General features: G+C 53.3%; 4 protein-coding genes across 4 annotated transcripts in view; 2 read left to right on the top strand and 2 right to left on the bottom strand.

The window, feature by feature from the left end:
• Positions 1-752: 752 nt before the first annotated feature.
• Positions 753-1,721, bottom strand: BZA70DRAFT_274907 (uncharacterized protein). Its single transcript, XM_064912053.1, has one exon. The coding sequence runs from the start codon at positions 1,361-1,363 to the stop codon at positions 1,139-1,141; it is 225 nt and encodes a 74-aa protein (XP_064769739.1). The 5' UTR covers positions 1,364-1,721; the 3' UTR covers positions 753-1,138.
• Positions 1,722-1,881: 160 nt separating this feature from the next.
• On the top strand, positions 1,882-3,566 carry BZA70DRAFT_274906 (Leo1-like protein-domain-containing protein). The gene is made up of 2 exons (XM_064912052.1): positions 1,882-2,632; positions 2,705-3,566. The coding sequence occupies exons 1-2, from the start codon at positions 2,366-2,368 to the stop codon at positions 3,473-3,475; spliced, it is 1,038 nt and encodes a 345-aa protein (XP_064769738.1). The 5' UTR covers positions 1,882-2,365; the 3' UTR covers positions 3,476-3,566.
• Positions 3,567-3,637: 71 nt separating this feature from the next.
• Positions 3,638-4,495, bottom strand: BZA70DRAFT_298768 (kinase-like domain-containing protein; the record flags this gene model as incomplete). Its single annotated transcript, XM_064914623.1, has 1 exon — positions 3,638-4,495. The coding sequence occupies one exon, from the start codon at positions 4,493-4,495 to the stop codon at positions 3,638-3,640; it is 858 nt and encodes a 285-aa protein (XP_064769737.1).
• Positions 4,496-8,813: 4,318 nt separating this feature from the next.
• The window catches only part of BZA70DRAFT_274900 (t-complex protein 1 epsilon subunit), a 2,747-nt gene continuing 26 nt past the window's right edge, over positions 8,814-11,534 (top strand). Inside the window, exons 1-8 of the mRNA XM_064912051.1 lie at positions 8,814-9,086; positions 9,155-9,172; positions 9,313-9,337; positions 9,397-9,457; positions 9,513-9,627; positions 9,679-9,776; positions 9,836-9,986; positions 10,041-11,534. The exon at positions 10,041-11,534 is cut by the window's right edge and continues 26 nt beyond it. Of these exons, the coding sequence (XP_064769736.1) occupies positions 9,016-9,086; positions 9,155-9,172; positions 9,313-9,337; positions 9,397-9,457; positions 9,513-9,627; positions 9,679-9,776; positions 9,836-9,986; positions 10,041-11,142 (1,641 nt within the window). The 5' untranslated portion in view covers positions 8,814-9,015 and the 3' untranslated portion in view covers positions 11,143-11,534. The remainder of the gene's footprint in view (positions 9,087-9,154; positions 9,173-9,312; positions 9,338-9,396; positions 9,458-9,512; positions 9,628-9,678; positions 9,777-9,835; positions 9,987-10,040) is intronic.

Here is an 11,534-nt window from a genome sequence, read left to right as displayed (position 1 = left end):
AGTAAATCTCAACAGACATCTCTTTACTTGTCTTGCCCTTGACAACCCGTCGCCAGAAGCTAGGTTACACAGTCCAGAACTATACTATACCACCAGAAACTCCGGCTGGATATACAATAAGCAGTTATGGCGCCGATTCGCACACAGGTGAAGAAGAAGACAGGGAAAGCGCACAGCACATCCAAGGTGACGAAGCGCCCAGCTGAGCTTGAAATGAAAGTGCGACGAGTCGACGAAGTTCTAGCTTCTTCCAAGAAATCATCATCATCAAAATCAGCGACGAAATCAAAGACAAAGTCGTTTGGGTCGATGCTTTCAGAGCTCAAGATGAGGGAGCAGGAAGATGAAGAGAAAGTTGGGAAGAATACGTTCATCTCCAGAGGGTTGATGGGTGAGGGTGAGATTACGTTTACGGTCGAGAGTAAAAAGAAAAAGAAGCGGAGTGAGGAAGATGAGGAAGACGAGGAAGAGGATGGCGAAGAGGGGAAGAAGAGGAAAGAGAGGGACACAGGCCGGAAATCTCAGCGCTGGGCTGGTAGACGGAGTGGTAAGTCTACGATACCTGATTTACTTTTTATGAACAGAATGCTGACTATATATCTAGCGAGTAATAACGTTCTACGCAAGCTTATGTGAATCGTGGGATCTTCTCACTACAAAAATTTGTCTGCATACGGTTGTTTTCGAGGCGTTTTGTTTAGGGTTAATGATCTGGTCACAACAGTTATAGTCCAATACTTGGTCTAGTCAGTAATAGATTTGTATAATAGAAAAGTGATAATCCAGAGAATTCGATTTGAGATATAACTTGTACAGGTTACATCCACTGATATATACAGTTCTAAAACGTGCCCGACTCTAAATGATCTGATGTGTCCTTATACTCGCAACAATAAAGAACCAAGTGATTGACAAGATGCTCGAAAGAGCCAAAAACAATCATATATGAAAATGAAAAACAAATGAGCAAAAATGCATACAGGTGATCCCAGAAACGCCCCCAAATATTCATAAATAGATTGATTGCAATAAGAAATGCTTCCCAAAACAAGTAAAACCAAGCAAACTGTTATACTTGTAGCTTATCAACGGATAACGCCAGCGCAAACAACTTTGCAGAGAATTGCCGAGTAGCAGTCTACTCTTCAGCAACATTTGCCTGCTCTCGCCCACTTTGCCTTCTCTGTCTCAGCACGACCCGTCGGTCTTGGACTCTGACATCGCCCGAGTCGGTGCCGACGGGGTTCCGAGTAGCAGGGCAAGGGAGAAAATGCGGTGCCGCGACGGTAAGGACTGCGATGCAGAAAGTGGTGGAGAAAAGCGATGTCGTTAGACGCGTCCGGGTGGCATTATTGAGACGCATTTTTTGGTGGATAGGGCGCGGGACGGAGGAGATATGATGGCAATGGTGATTGGAATCTCGGTCGATCGGATTCAATTAGGAGACTCCCGTTGATTCCTCTGCTTTCCTTTTGATGGTTGTGTCGAATTGTCGGTGGACGAGATGATGCTGATTCCTGGTGCTCACTCGAAATACTGTCTTGTCCAAGCACTGTCTGAGTTCCTTTCCCAGACCTTTTCTCACGGTAAAAGTATATCCAAACGGCAGATTATCGCCAATGACCTTCTCCTCGATCGCCTAAGCTCGCGTTCCCGGGTTCAGATTCAGCAAAACGCTTTGCTCGTCGAGGAGGAGTTTTTTTGGTAGCAGCCCTCGGTCGCATACATCTGAGCATAACTCTAGTTTCGGCGGCGCTCATTGGCCCCAGCGCCCGGCTGCCGCGCCACGAAACCCGCTTCTGCTCACAATCTAGAATTGTGCGTATTGGAAGGGGTTTGTGGCCTCGAGGGAGGCTCATTCGATTTATTTACAATTGTGCTTGACTGAGTCCGTCAAGAGAGGCATACGAATCCGCCATGTCTGATCTATCTGATAACGACAACTTGAGCGAAGGATCGCGGCGCCAGGCCAGCAGCAGTAGTCGGCAACGCAAGCGCGAGCAGGAGGATCTTAGCGGCCTCTTTGACGAGGACGATAACTCCCCTGCTGGATCACCTGCAAATCAGGATGAGGACGAAGTGAACTCGGCCGATGGCGGTGCTGGTGGCGGCGGTAGTGACGTTGAGATGGAGGATGTTGCCCGGGGTGGGTCGCCTCGTGCTAGTGGAGATGAGGAGGAAGAGGACGATATCTTTGGAGATGCGGCATCTGATGAGGATGACAACGGGTGCGTTCACTGCTCTTCACTTTATTCTCTACACTTGACGAAATTGGCAACCGAGAAGCTAACCAGAGACTATTACTTTCTACAGAGACTACAACCGGTATGGATCACAAACCCAGCAAGAAGAGGAGGAAGAAGAGATGGAAGAAGTCGAGATGCAAGAGATGGAGATCACGATGCCGCGCTATCTGTCGTCGCACAAAGTCCCCAAGGAGACCGCAATTGCGCGCATGCCCAACTTCTTAAACATCGACCCGGTTGCATTCGATGCAGACACATATCTCGAGACTGCCGAGAACATCGAGAAAGCAAAGGGCGAAGGCACCGACGAGTCGCGGCGTCAGTTGCGGGAAGAGGTGCAGAATATGATTCGATGGAGATATGTCAAGGATGAGCAGGGAAACAATGTGGGTTCTTTCTCATGTTTTATTAATTTCTCATCTTGTGGAAAGTGGCAGGATGACTAACGCTCTAATCAGAAAATCCAATCAAACGCACGAATAATTCGCTGGTCCAACGGAAGCTACTCGCTCAAACTCGGCGGCGAAATCTTTGATATCCAGGAGACTCCAGTGAACGACACCTACCTCGCCGTCTCCCACAACGAGCAAGAGATCGTGCAGTTCCACAATAAGATCTCCAAGATCCTCAACATGACGCCGTCCTCGACAACCTCACAGACCCATCTCCGGATGTCGAACGCGCTTGCTCGCGGTCAGGTCAAGACGCGGTATATCAACGATATCGTGACGATCGAGGATCCCGAGAAAGTCAAGCGCGAGGCAGAGAAGGCGGAGGAGAATAAGATCCGCGCGCGCAAGAAATTGGAAAACAAGCGGGCCGCGCTCGAGTCGCGGTCAAACTACGATCGCGAGCTGGGTGCCGGCGTCGGCCGCGGGGCCGGGGGCGGCGCGGGTGGAAGAGGTAGTAGATATGATGCGGACGACGACGGCATGGGATACGGAAACTCGGCGGATTATGAGAAGGATGACTTTGTCGTTTCGGACGATGACGAAGATGAGGAAGAGGAAAGAGCTGAGAGACTTCGGAAACTTAAAAAGGCTGGTGCCGACAAGTACAAGAAACGACGGAAGGGGTCAGACGATGACGATGAAGACGAGGAGGAAGAAGAGGAAGAAGAGGACGAGGACGATCTGTTGGATGACGATGACGACGATTTGGAGATTCCGAGTCAACGCAGAGATCTGAAGCGTAGACGAGATTACAGCGACGATGACGACGAGGAGTAGTCTTGTTTACACTTGCTGTGTCTACTTGTGATCAATGAAAGGATAGACCAGAAGAGAGCTTTTATATTGTACAATAGTAAAACGTTACAAGTGTCGTTATGTCTAGAAATCACTATTTTACACTGACCTAATATTACAGTTTTTTGACAAAAATTTCCTGCCTTACTTGCCCGAGAACTGAGACTGCTCACGCTTGTCATTCGAGCTGATCAATTTCGCGAGGTTTGTGTCTGCGAAATTGAACGTCGGATCCGGCACGCAAAACCTCGTGTCGAGCAATACCTGCGCGGTTGGACGTTTCTCAGGATCGGTAATGAAGCACAGATCCAGGAATTCCTTGCCGTCTTCTTGCACGTACTCGATCGTGTCTTCTGGGATCGGCGGGGCTAGTTTGGCGTTTCCTAGCTTGTACATCGCGCCGATCGCTTCATCGTTCGACCATGGCCGACGACCGGCAAACATCTCGAGCACGACGCAGCCTAGGGACCAGATATCTACTTTGGCGCTGTAGCCTTGCTTCTTGTAGCCCTCGTTCTCGTGGTGCACGTAGCTGTGGATGACCTCGGGCGCCATCCAGAAGATCGTGCCTTGCATCGACATTTCGGCGTCGTTCGAGTAGATATTTTGACTCCGTTTCGAGATGCCGAAATCCGAGATCTTGACCACGCCGTCGAGATCAAGCAGAAGGTTGTCGGACTTTAGATCGCGGTGAAGAATTCCCTTGGAGTGAAGATACGCAAGACCGTCCACGACCTGTCGTGTAAGCGAATGCACAACAGGGACTTCGAATCGACCGTGCTTGCGCAGACACGTTCCGATCGAGCCACCGGGAACGTATTCCAAAAACAGGCTGCACACTTCCGGCAGTGCCTCGTAGCCCAGGTATTGCACAATGTTGAGATGGTCGAGATCTTTCATGGTCTCGATCTCGGCATTCAGCGCAGTCACCACTTCCTGCTGCTTCGAGCTGCTCTTGTCGCTTGCCGTCAGGGGAACAATCACTTGCTTGACGGCAATCATCTCTCCCGTTGTCGCGTTGAGCGCAAGGTAAACTGACCCGAACGTTCCTTTGCCGATAAGCTCACCCTTCACCCAATTGAATTGCTCTACATTTTCGCCACTGTTAGTTCAACTATAAAAAACTTCTGAAAAATCAAGGGATACGTACGATTCCGACCACGGCCTCTGATAGAAAGATGCCCCTTCTTAATCTGCCCAGGCGTCACCTCAACAACCTTCTGTCCCCACATCTTTGTACTCTTCCGCCTCAGAAGCTTGGGATCTCCGGCCTGCGTCCCCGCGTCGCCGCCAAACTTGGCCTGAATCCGCCGCGCGTCGTTAGCTTCTTTAGCGACGATCCTGATGGACTTCATCCGCGTGCCGCGCCCGATCGGTCGCGACGGCTTCGTCGAGTTTGCGGATTGCGTGTACGGCGCCTTCGGTAGGCTTGCGGCGGCGGAGCCGGCGACGTCGAGTTTCTCGACAGCCTCGCCGTCGCGGGTCGATGACTTGAAGGAGAAGGTACGGTCCATGTTTGTGCCGCGGTTGAGCACCTGGTCGTCTTCGAGCGTGACGCCTTGTCCCACCGGTGCTGGATCTGCTGATTCTGAAGCTGCTTCATCAGACGGTGCAGCCTTGACGCTTTCTTGAACTTCGGTGGTGTTTTCGGGAGCAGAGGCAGGAGCAGTAGTAGTAGTAGTAGCAGCGGCGGGGGTGGTAGCGGTAGTAGTTGTAGCCGCAGAAGCAAAGTATGGCGACGCGGTAGGTAACGGAGGACGCGAATTTCCATGAGACTGTCCCGCGGCGGCGGCAGCAGCAACAGCGGCAGCCGCAGACTCAAGCAACGGCGAGTTCGGCGAATAGAACGGCGTGTCGTCGATAATCGGCTTATCGAGATCTGTGTTTGGGAAATACCGCTCGAGGTTGTTGTACACTACCTCTGCCGGAGGACGAACGGCCCAGCCGTCGCTGGAGACATCGTTGGACGCGAGACTTGTGTAGAAGTCTAGCGCACTGCTTGGCTTCTTTGGCTGTTGTTGCTGCTGCTTGCGATTAAGACCGCGGGTGTTGAGATCACTGGCGGTGGGCAGTTCTCCGAGAGCAGAAGTAGGAGTCGAGGCACTAGTCGCGTCCTTTGCCGACAGATTATCATCAGTAGTCGCAAACGACTCGGTGCGTTCGGTGATGGCGGACATCACCTCGGCCTGGCGGCGCGGGTCGTCGTTCGCACTCTGACCTACTGGGTTTCCGATCTGAACATGCAGGACGGGGCGGTTTGTCTTGCTGGCGGCTGTCGATGGATCGGACTTTGAGAGGATATGCGGTGGGATAAGTGCGGCGGCCGAGTCATGGTCTGCACCTTCGGCCGGGGATGGTGACGTCGTTGATAGAGGATTGGATGGAGAAATGTTTGTAGTAGCGGTAGTCAAAGGCGCAGACTCAGCCGTCGTGGCAGACACAGGAGTTTTCACAGGCGTAGCTGCAGGCGACGGGGGTTTCATGGCCCACAGCCCGTCGTCGTCATCGCTACTATCGCCATCATCGTCAAAAGATGGGAACTGCGGCGCGTCGTCAAACGAGATGTTGTTTTCGACAAAGGACTCCTTGCGATTGATCGTCGACCCATATTTCGCAAGCGGGTCTTCATCCTCCGGCCGCCGCTTCGCAGCCGCAAAGTCCTTCTCGACCGTCGACGGAGGCAGCGCGACAGACGCTCTCGAATCGGCTCGGGTTCGCGGATCGTCCTCCGGTCCGCTAACGCTGCGCTGGCGCTGTTCGCTGTTTAGCCTGGCCGCGAGCTCACCCGAGCCCGGCAGCGACTTTCGCGGAACGTTGTACGTCTTTGGCACCTGCGGGTATTCATATCCCGGCTTCCACAGCGATGGCCCGGTTTCGAGCAACGAACCTGGGACGGTTGTGTGCGGCGAGATGGCGGACGAGTTTCCCGCCCGCTTTAGATCCGACGTGCGCGTGCCGTTGGCGTACTCTGAAGGGGCGATACTAGGTCTCCTTGCCGCGGCCTGCGGCAGGCTATCCTTGCGGTCGGGCTGGATGAACGCCGACGGCCGTCGCGAGATCGAAGACTGTCGTCGTCCTTCGGGCGGCGGCGGTGCGGTTCGCAAGGGGTTCAGCTCGGGCTTATCAGCGGACTCGAACGGCGAGCTGCGAGGCTTGTTGAAGTCCACATGCGGCTGTGGTTTCTGGAGAACTTTGAAGCCTTGCTGGTCGGTCTCGATCGCTGACGAGGCTGAATTCGTAGACGACGACCGGCGACGCTCTTCCTCTTCTCGCTGCGTGAGCTCGTTTAGCTTGTGACCGCCGGCAAAGCCGGTGTTGATTCGCAGCGGTACAGTCCTCGGCTGTTGCTGTTGCTGCTGCTGCTGTCTCCATGTAGAGGAAGCGGTCGAGGAGGTGAATGGGGCGTAGATCGACTTGCCGTTGCTGCTCGCGGGTGATGTCTCACTCGTGGCTGCAGATGATGAGGATACAGTATCTGTGGGGGATTTCTGATAAGTAGAAGGACGGACGAAGAGAATCGTAGGGCCTTTGGCGTCGCCTTTCCGACAATTTTCCAGGATGTCGTCGTCAGCCAACGGATCGCCTGTACCATATTTCTGTCAGTAACCGAAGCAATTGAAGAAAACAGCATGTGTACACACCTTTCTCAGGCTCGCCGAGCTCAGTTCTATAAAACTGCACGCTAGGATCATCAATCTTCAGCTTGTCGCTAACAGTCCTGCGGATCGCGTCCGCGTTCTCGCACGCCGTGACGTTGACGAGTTTGAAAGTCTCGTGATCGAGCGTACAGAGAATGAGGACCTTTCGGCCGCCGTCGAGGGACCTGCGCGAGGGCTCGAGGTGTTGCTGGGATTGCGATTGTTGTGGTTGCTGTGATGATTGTGCGGGTACGGTTAATAGCGGAGAGGGTGGTGGCTGCTGCTGTGGTTGTGGTTGGGGGTCCTGCTGTTGCTGCTTTGGGGATGGGGTGAGTTTTGGACCGAACGGGTGGATCGGGGACGTGTCTTTAGGTGGCACAGATGGGAGGGCGGTGAGAGAGGAGGCTGCCGCCGCTGAAGACGAGGAGGAGGTGGTGGTAGTCGCATGGAGCGGACCGGAGCGGACTTGTCGCTCCTGGAATTGAGCATGAGGCACCTGTTTTGGTGATTGATGAACCTGCGACTGAGCGGCCACCGCAGCACTAGAGGACTTTAACGCGACCGAGGGCGTAGAGGTAGACGATGAAGGCGAGTGATCGCTTCCTCGGTGTCCGCTGCTGCTGGGACTTCCGGCGGCGGAAGTAGGCAGCGGTGGCGGGTCGTGCGAGTGGCTGATGCGGGAGTTGAGCAGGTGCGTGTCGCTGTAGTTTGAGCTCGAGTAGATATTACTCCCCGCGGAGGAGGACGAGGACGCGCTGCCGCGGGTGGATGCGGACGACGTCGTTTTGAGAGGCGAGATGCTGCCGTCGTCGCGCTTGGCTTTGCGGCCGATGTGGAAGAGACCGCCCATGAAGGATCCGCCGGAGGACTTGCGCGAGGAGGACGATTGCTCGGAGGAATCATAGTCGCGAGCCGAGGCGGCAGGCGACTTTGTGGTCGCGGTGGCGGAGGAGGACATGCGGGAGATGGAGTTGAGATCGACAGAGGAGCGCGAGCCGGCGGAGGTGTAGTGGAAGCCAGCGAGGGAGGGCGAGGAGGAGATCGAGGCGGAGGAGGAGTTGGAAGCCGGCTGGCGGGCGGCAGCGACCGCGCCCGAGGAGATGGGCACGGAATGCGGCGAGAGAGTGTGATCAGATGAAGAGACGGAGACGGAGATTGGGCGGCGGCCGGGCTGGTGCTGGAGACCCTGCTGATGACGGCTTGCGGAGACGCGGTGGAGCGACGAGCTCGAGGAGGCCGAGAGGGTCTGTTGCTGGCTTGGGTTGCGACGGTGGGGTTGCTCCTCTAGCGAGCGGCGGGGAGGAGGGGTCATTGGAGGGGGGGGGGGAGGGGAGGAGGGCCGCCGGTGCGTTGGAATGGAGGGGGCGGAGTGCGGGGATTGGAGGTGATCAGGCTGTGATGATGATCCACGGAGGACAGAAGACCTGCTGGGCACTAGAGGAAGAGATAGAGAAAGAAGAAGAGGAAGAAGGCAGGAGCCCGCGGAAGCAGCTCGAGCGAGCAGGGAATATCCGAATCAGATGGGAATTTCTCGAGATTTCAGGTGACGAGCGGTTTCTCGGTTGTGGTCGCGAGCAATCAACTATTTTTTAATCCCGCGCGGCTCAACTTCAGTAGTCAAATTAGGTGAGCGATGAGGATGCGTATTTGTGAGCACGCTGGTACGTGGATCTGAGAACGGGTTTGGAGCCCCTGCCGTTGCGCGCAGGTGGTTCCAGAATAATTTTTCATCGCGACGCGTCGGATTTGTGTTGAAATTACAAGTTGGTTTTCTATCTTTCTGCGGTTGCTTGCTCACTTTTAGTTTTCTTCTATTCGTGTGGTTTATCAGCAAAGGATTTCGTATTTTATTGATTGTTGATTGTTGATTGTTGATTGTTCACGATGTCGCTTGATATGTCGAATGCGATCGTCGCCCAGGACGAGATGGGCAGACCGTTCATTATTGTCAGAGAGTGAGTGATTGCAGTGTAGTGCTGATTCGATCGAGATTGATGCTAACATGGTCTTTTAATGTGAATAGTCAGGGCAAGAAGAAGAGGTAATTACACTTGTGTTTGATGTTTAGAAAAGCAGGCGAGAAAAGGAGAGCGATGATGCAATGTGGCCGGACCCACGCGATGAGAGCATGAATCCTTCTTTTGATGTGCATATGCTAACGAATTGGTTAAAATGAAACAGAGCTCATGGAATTGATGCCGTCAAGGTATGTATTCTGATGTTGATTTGATTCGATGGAGTAATTCTCACACCTCTTCTTTATAGTCACATATATTAGCTGCTCGAACAGTTGCGGATATCATCAAGACTTCGCTTGGTCCCAGAGGTCAGTAGTTGGATTGTTAACAGTATTCTGGAGCAGTGTGTTGATTTGATGATAGGTCTGGACAAGATTCTCATTTCGCCGGATGGAGATATCACAATCACCAACGATGGAGCGACGATTCTCGGACAGATGCAGGTCGACAATCAGATTGCGAAGCTTCTTGTGCAATTGTGCGTATTGTTCTTTGTTGTGTGATGAGAGAGAGAGCTAATGTTCTATAGATCAAAATCGCAGGATGATGAGATTGGCGATGGAACGACGGGTGTTGTTGTGCTCGCGGGTGCGATGCTCGAGCAGGCTGCCGAGCTTATCGACAAGGGTGAGCATGCTTACTATTGAACGGAAGAAAAAAGGGATTGGATGCTAACAAAGATGTAGGAATCCACCCTATCCGGATTGCGGATGGGTTCGACAAGGCGTGCAAGATTGCGGTTGCGCATCTCGATGAGATTGCGGATACGGTTGAGTTCAGTCTTGAGGATCGGACTAATCTGTTCAAGGCTGCGAAGACCTCGCTTGGCAGCAAGATGTGAGTGTTCTAGTATGATATAGGAGTGAAGAGGATGCTAATGGGTATATATAGTGTGTCGAAGGCGCATGACAAGTTTGCGAATATTGCGGTTGACGCGATTATAAGTGTTGCGGATCTTGAGCGCAAGGACGTTGATTTTGAGTTGATCAAGGTCGACGGCAAGGTTGGTGGGTCGCTTGCGGACACGGCTCTGGTGAAGGGAGTTGTGATTGACAAGGACATGTCGCACCCGCAGATGCCGCGGACGGTTAAGGACGCGAAGATTGCGATTCTGACGTGTCCGTTTGAACCCCCGAAACCCAAGACGAAGCACAAGCTCGACATCACGACGGTGGAGGAGTTTCGCAAGCTGCAGAGTTATGAGCGCGAGAAGTTTATGGAGATGATCAAGCAGGTGAAGGACACGGGAGCGTCGCTTGTGATCTGCCAGTGGGGATTTGACGACGAGGCCAACCACTTGCTGCTCCAGAACGAGCTGCCTGCGGTGCGGTGGGTCGGCGGCCCGGAGCTGGAGCTGATTGCGATCGCGACGGACGGGCGGATTGTGCCGCGGTTCGAGGACTTGACGGCGAGCAAGCTGGGCCACGCGGGGCTTGTGCGGGAGATGACGTTTGGCACGACGCGGGACCGCATGCTTGTGATTGAGGACTGCGCGAATACGCGGGCGGTGACGGTGTTTGTGCGGGGCAGTAACAAGATGATTATCGACGAGGCGAAGCGGGCGCTGCACGACGCGTTGTGCGTCGTGCGCAACCTCGTGCGCGATAACAGAGTCGTGTACGGCGGCGGAGCGGCGGAGGTGACGTGCTCGCTGAAGGTGGCGGAGGAGGCGGACAAGCACCAGGGAATCGACCAGTACGCGATGCGGGCGTTTGCTACAGCGCTGGACGCGATTCCGATGGCGCTTGCGGCGAACTCTGGGTTGAACTCGATCGAGACGTTGGCGAGCGTGAAGGCGCGGCAGGTGAAGGAGAACAACAGCCGACTGGGGGTTGATTGTTTGGGGAGCGGGAAGAATGATATGAAGGAGATGTTTGTGATTGATCCGTTGATTGGGAAGAAGCAGCAGTTGCTGTTGGCGACGCAGTTGACGCGGATGATTTTGAAGGTTAATGATGTTATTGTTAACGGAAGTGAGGATGCGATGTATTAGTGTATATATGTTATTGTTGAGTGAGTATATATGTTTAGTTATAGTTAAGAAAAGATGATTTGCGAAATAGAAGGAAGGAAGGAAGGAAGTAAGGAAGAAGAGGTCCGTAAATGAGCAAGAAGAGAACACAAAAAGAAAAGAAATGTCTCGAAAGAAGAGGCGATCTAGCTTTTCGCAAGCAGGAATAATTAAAAACAGGGAAAGGAGATTATCGGGAAGGGGGCAGGGAGAAGAGAGAAGAGAAGGGCTTGGCTGCTGGTCCGAGTCCAAGCCAGGGAGGATATTAAGATTTAGCGCGAGGAGGGATAATAAGAGGAGTGTATAGTACCAGATTTGACAGATGGAGGAGGGGGTAATAAAGATGAGATTAAAGAATAAAGATTAGAGAATAA

This window comes from Myxozyma melibiosi (assembly GCF_037950935.1).
Source record: "Myxozyma melibiosi strain Phaff 52-87 chromosome Unknown BZA70scaffold_2, whole genome shotgun sequence".
Taxonomy (NCBI): domain Eukaryota; kingdom Fungi; phylum Ascomycota; class Lipomycetes; order Lipomycetales; family Lipomycetaceae; genus Myxozyma; species Myxozyma melibiosi.
This window is presented reverse-complemented; position numbering and strand designations above follow the sequence as displayed.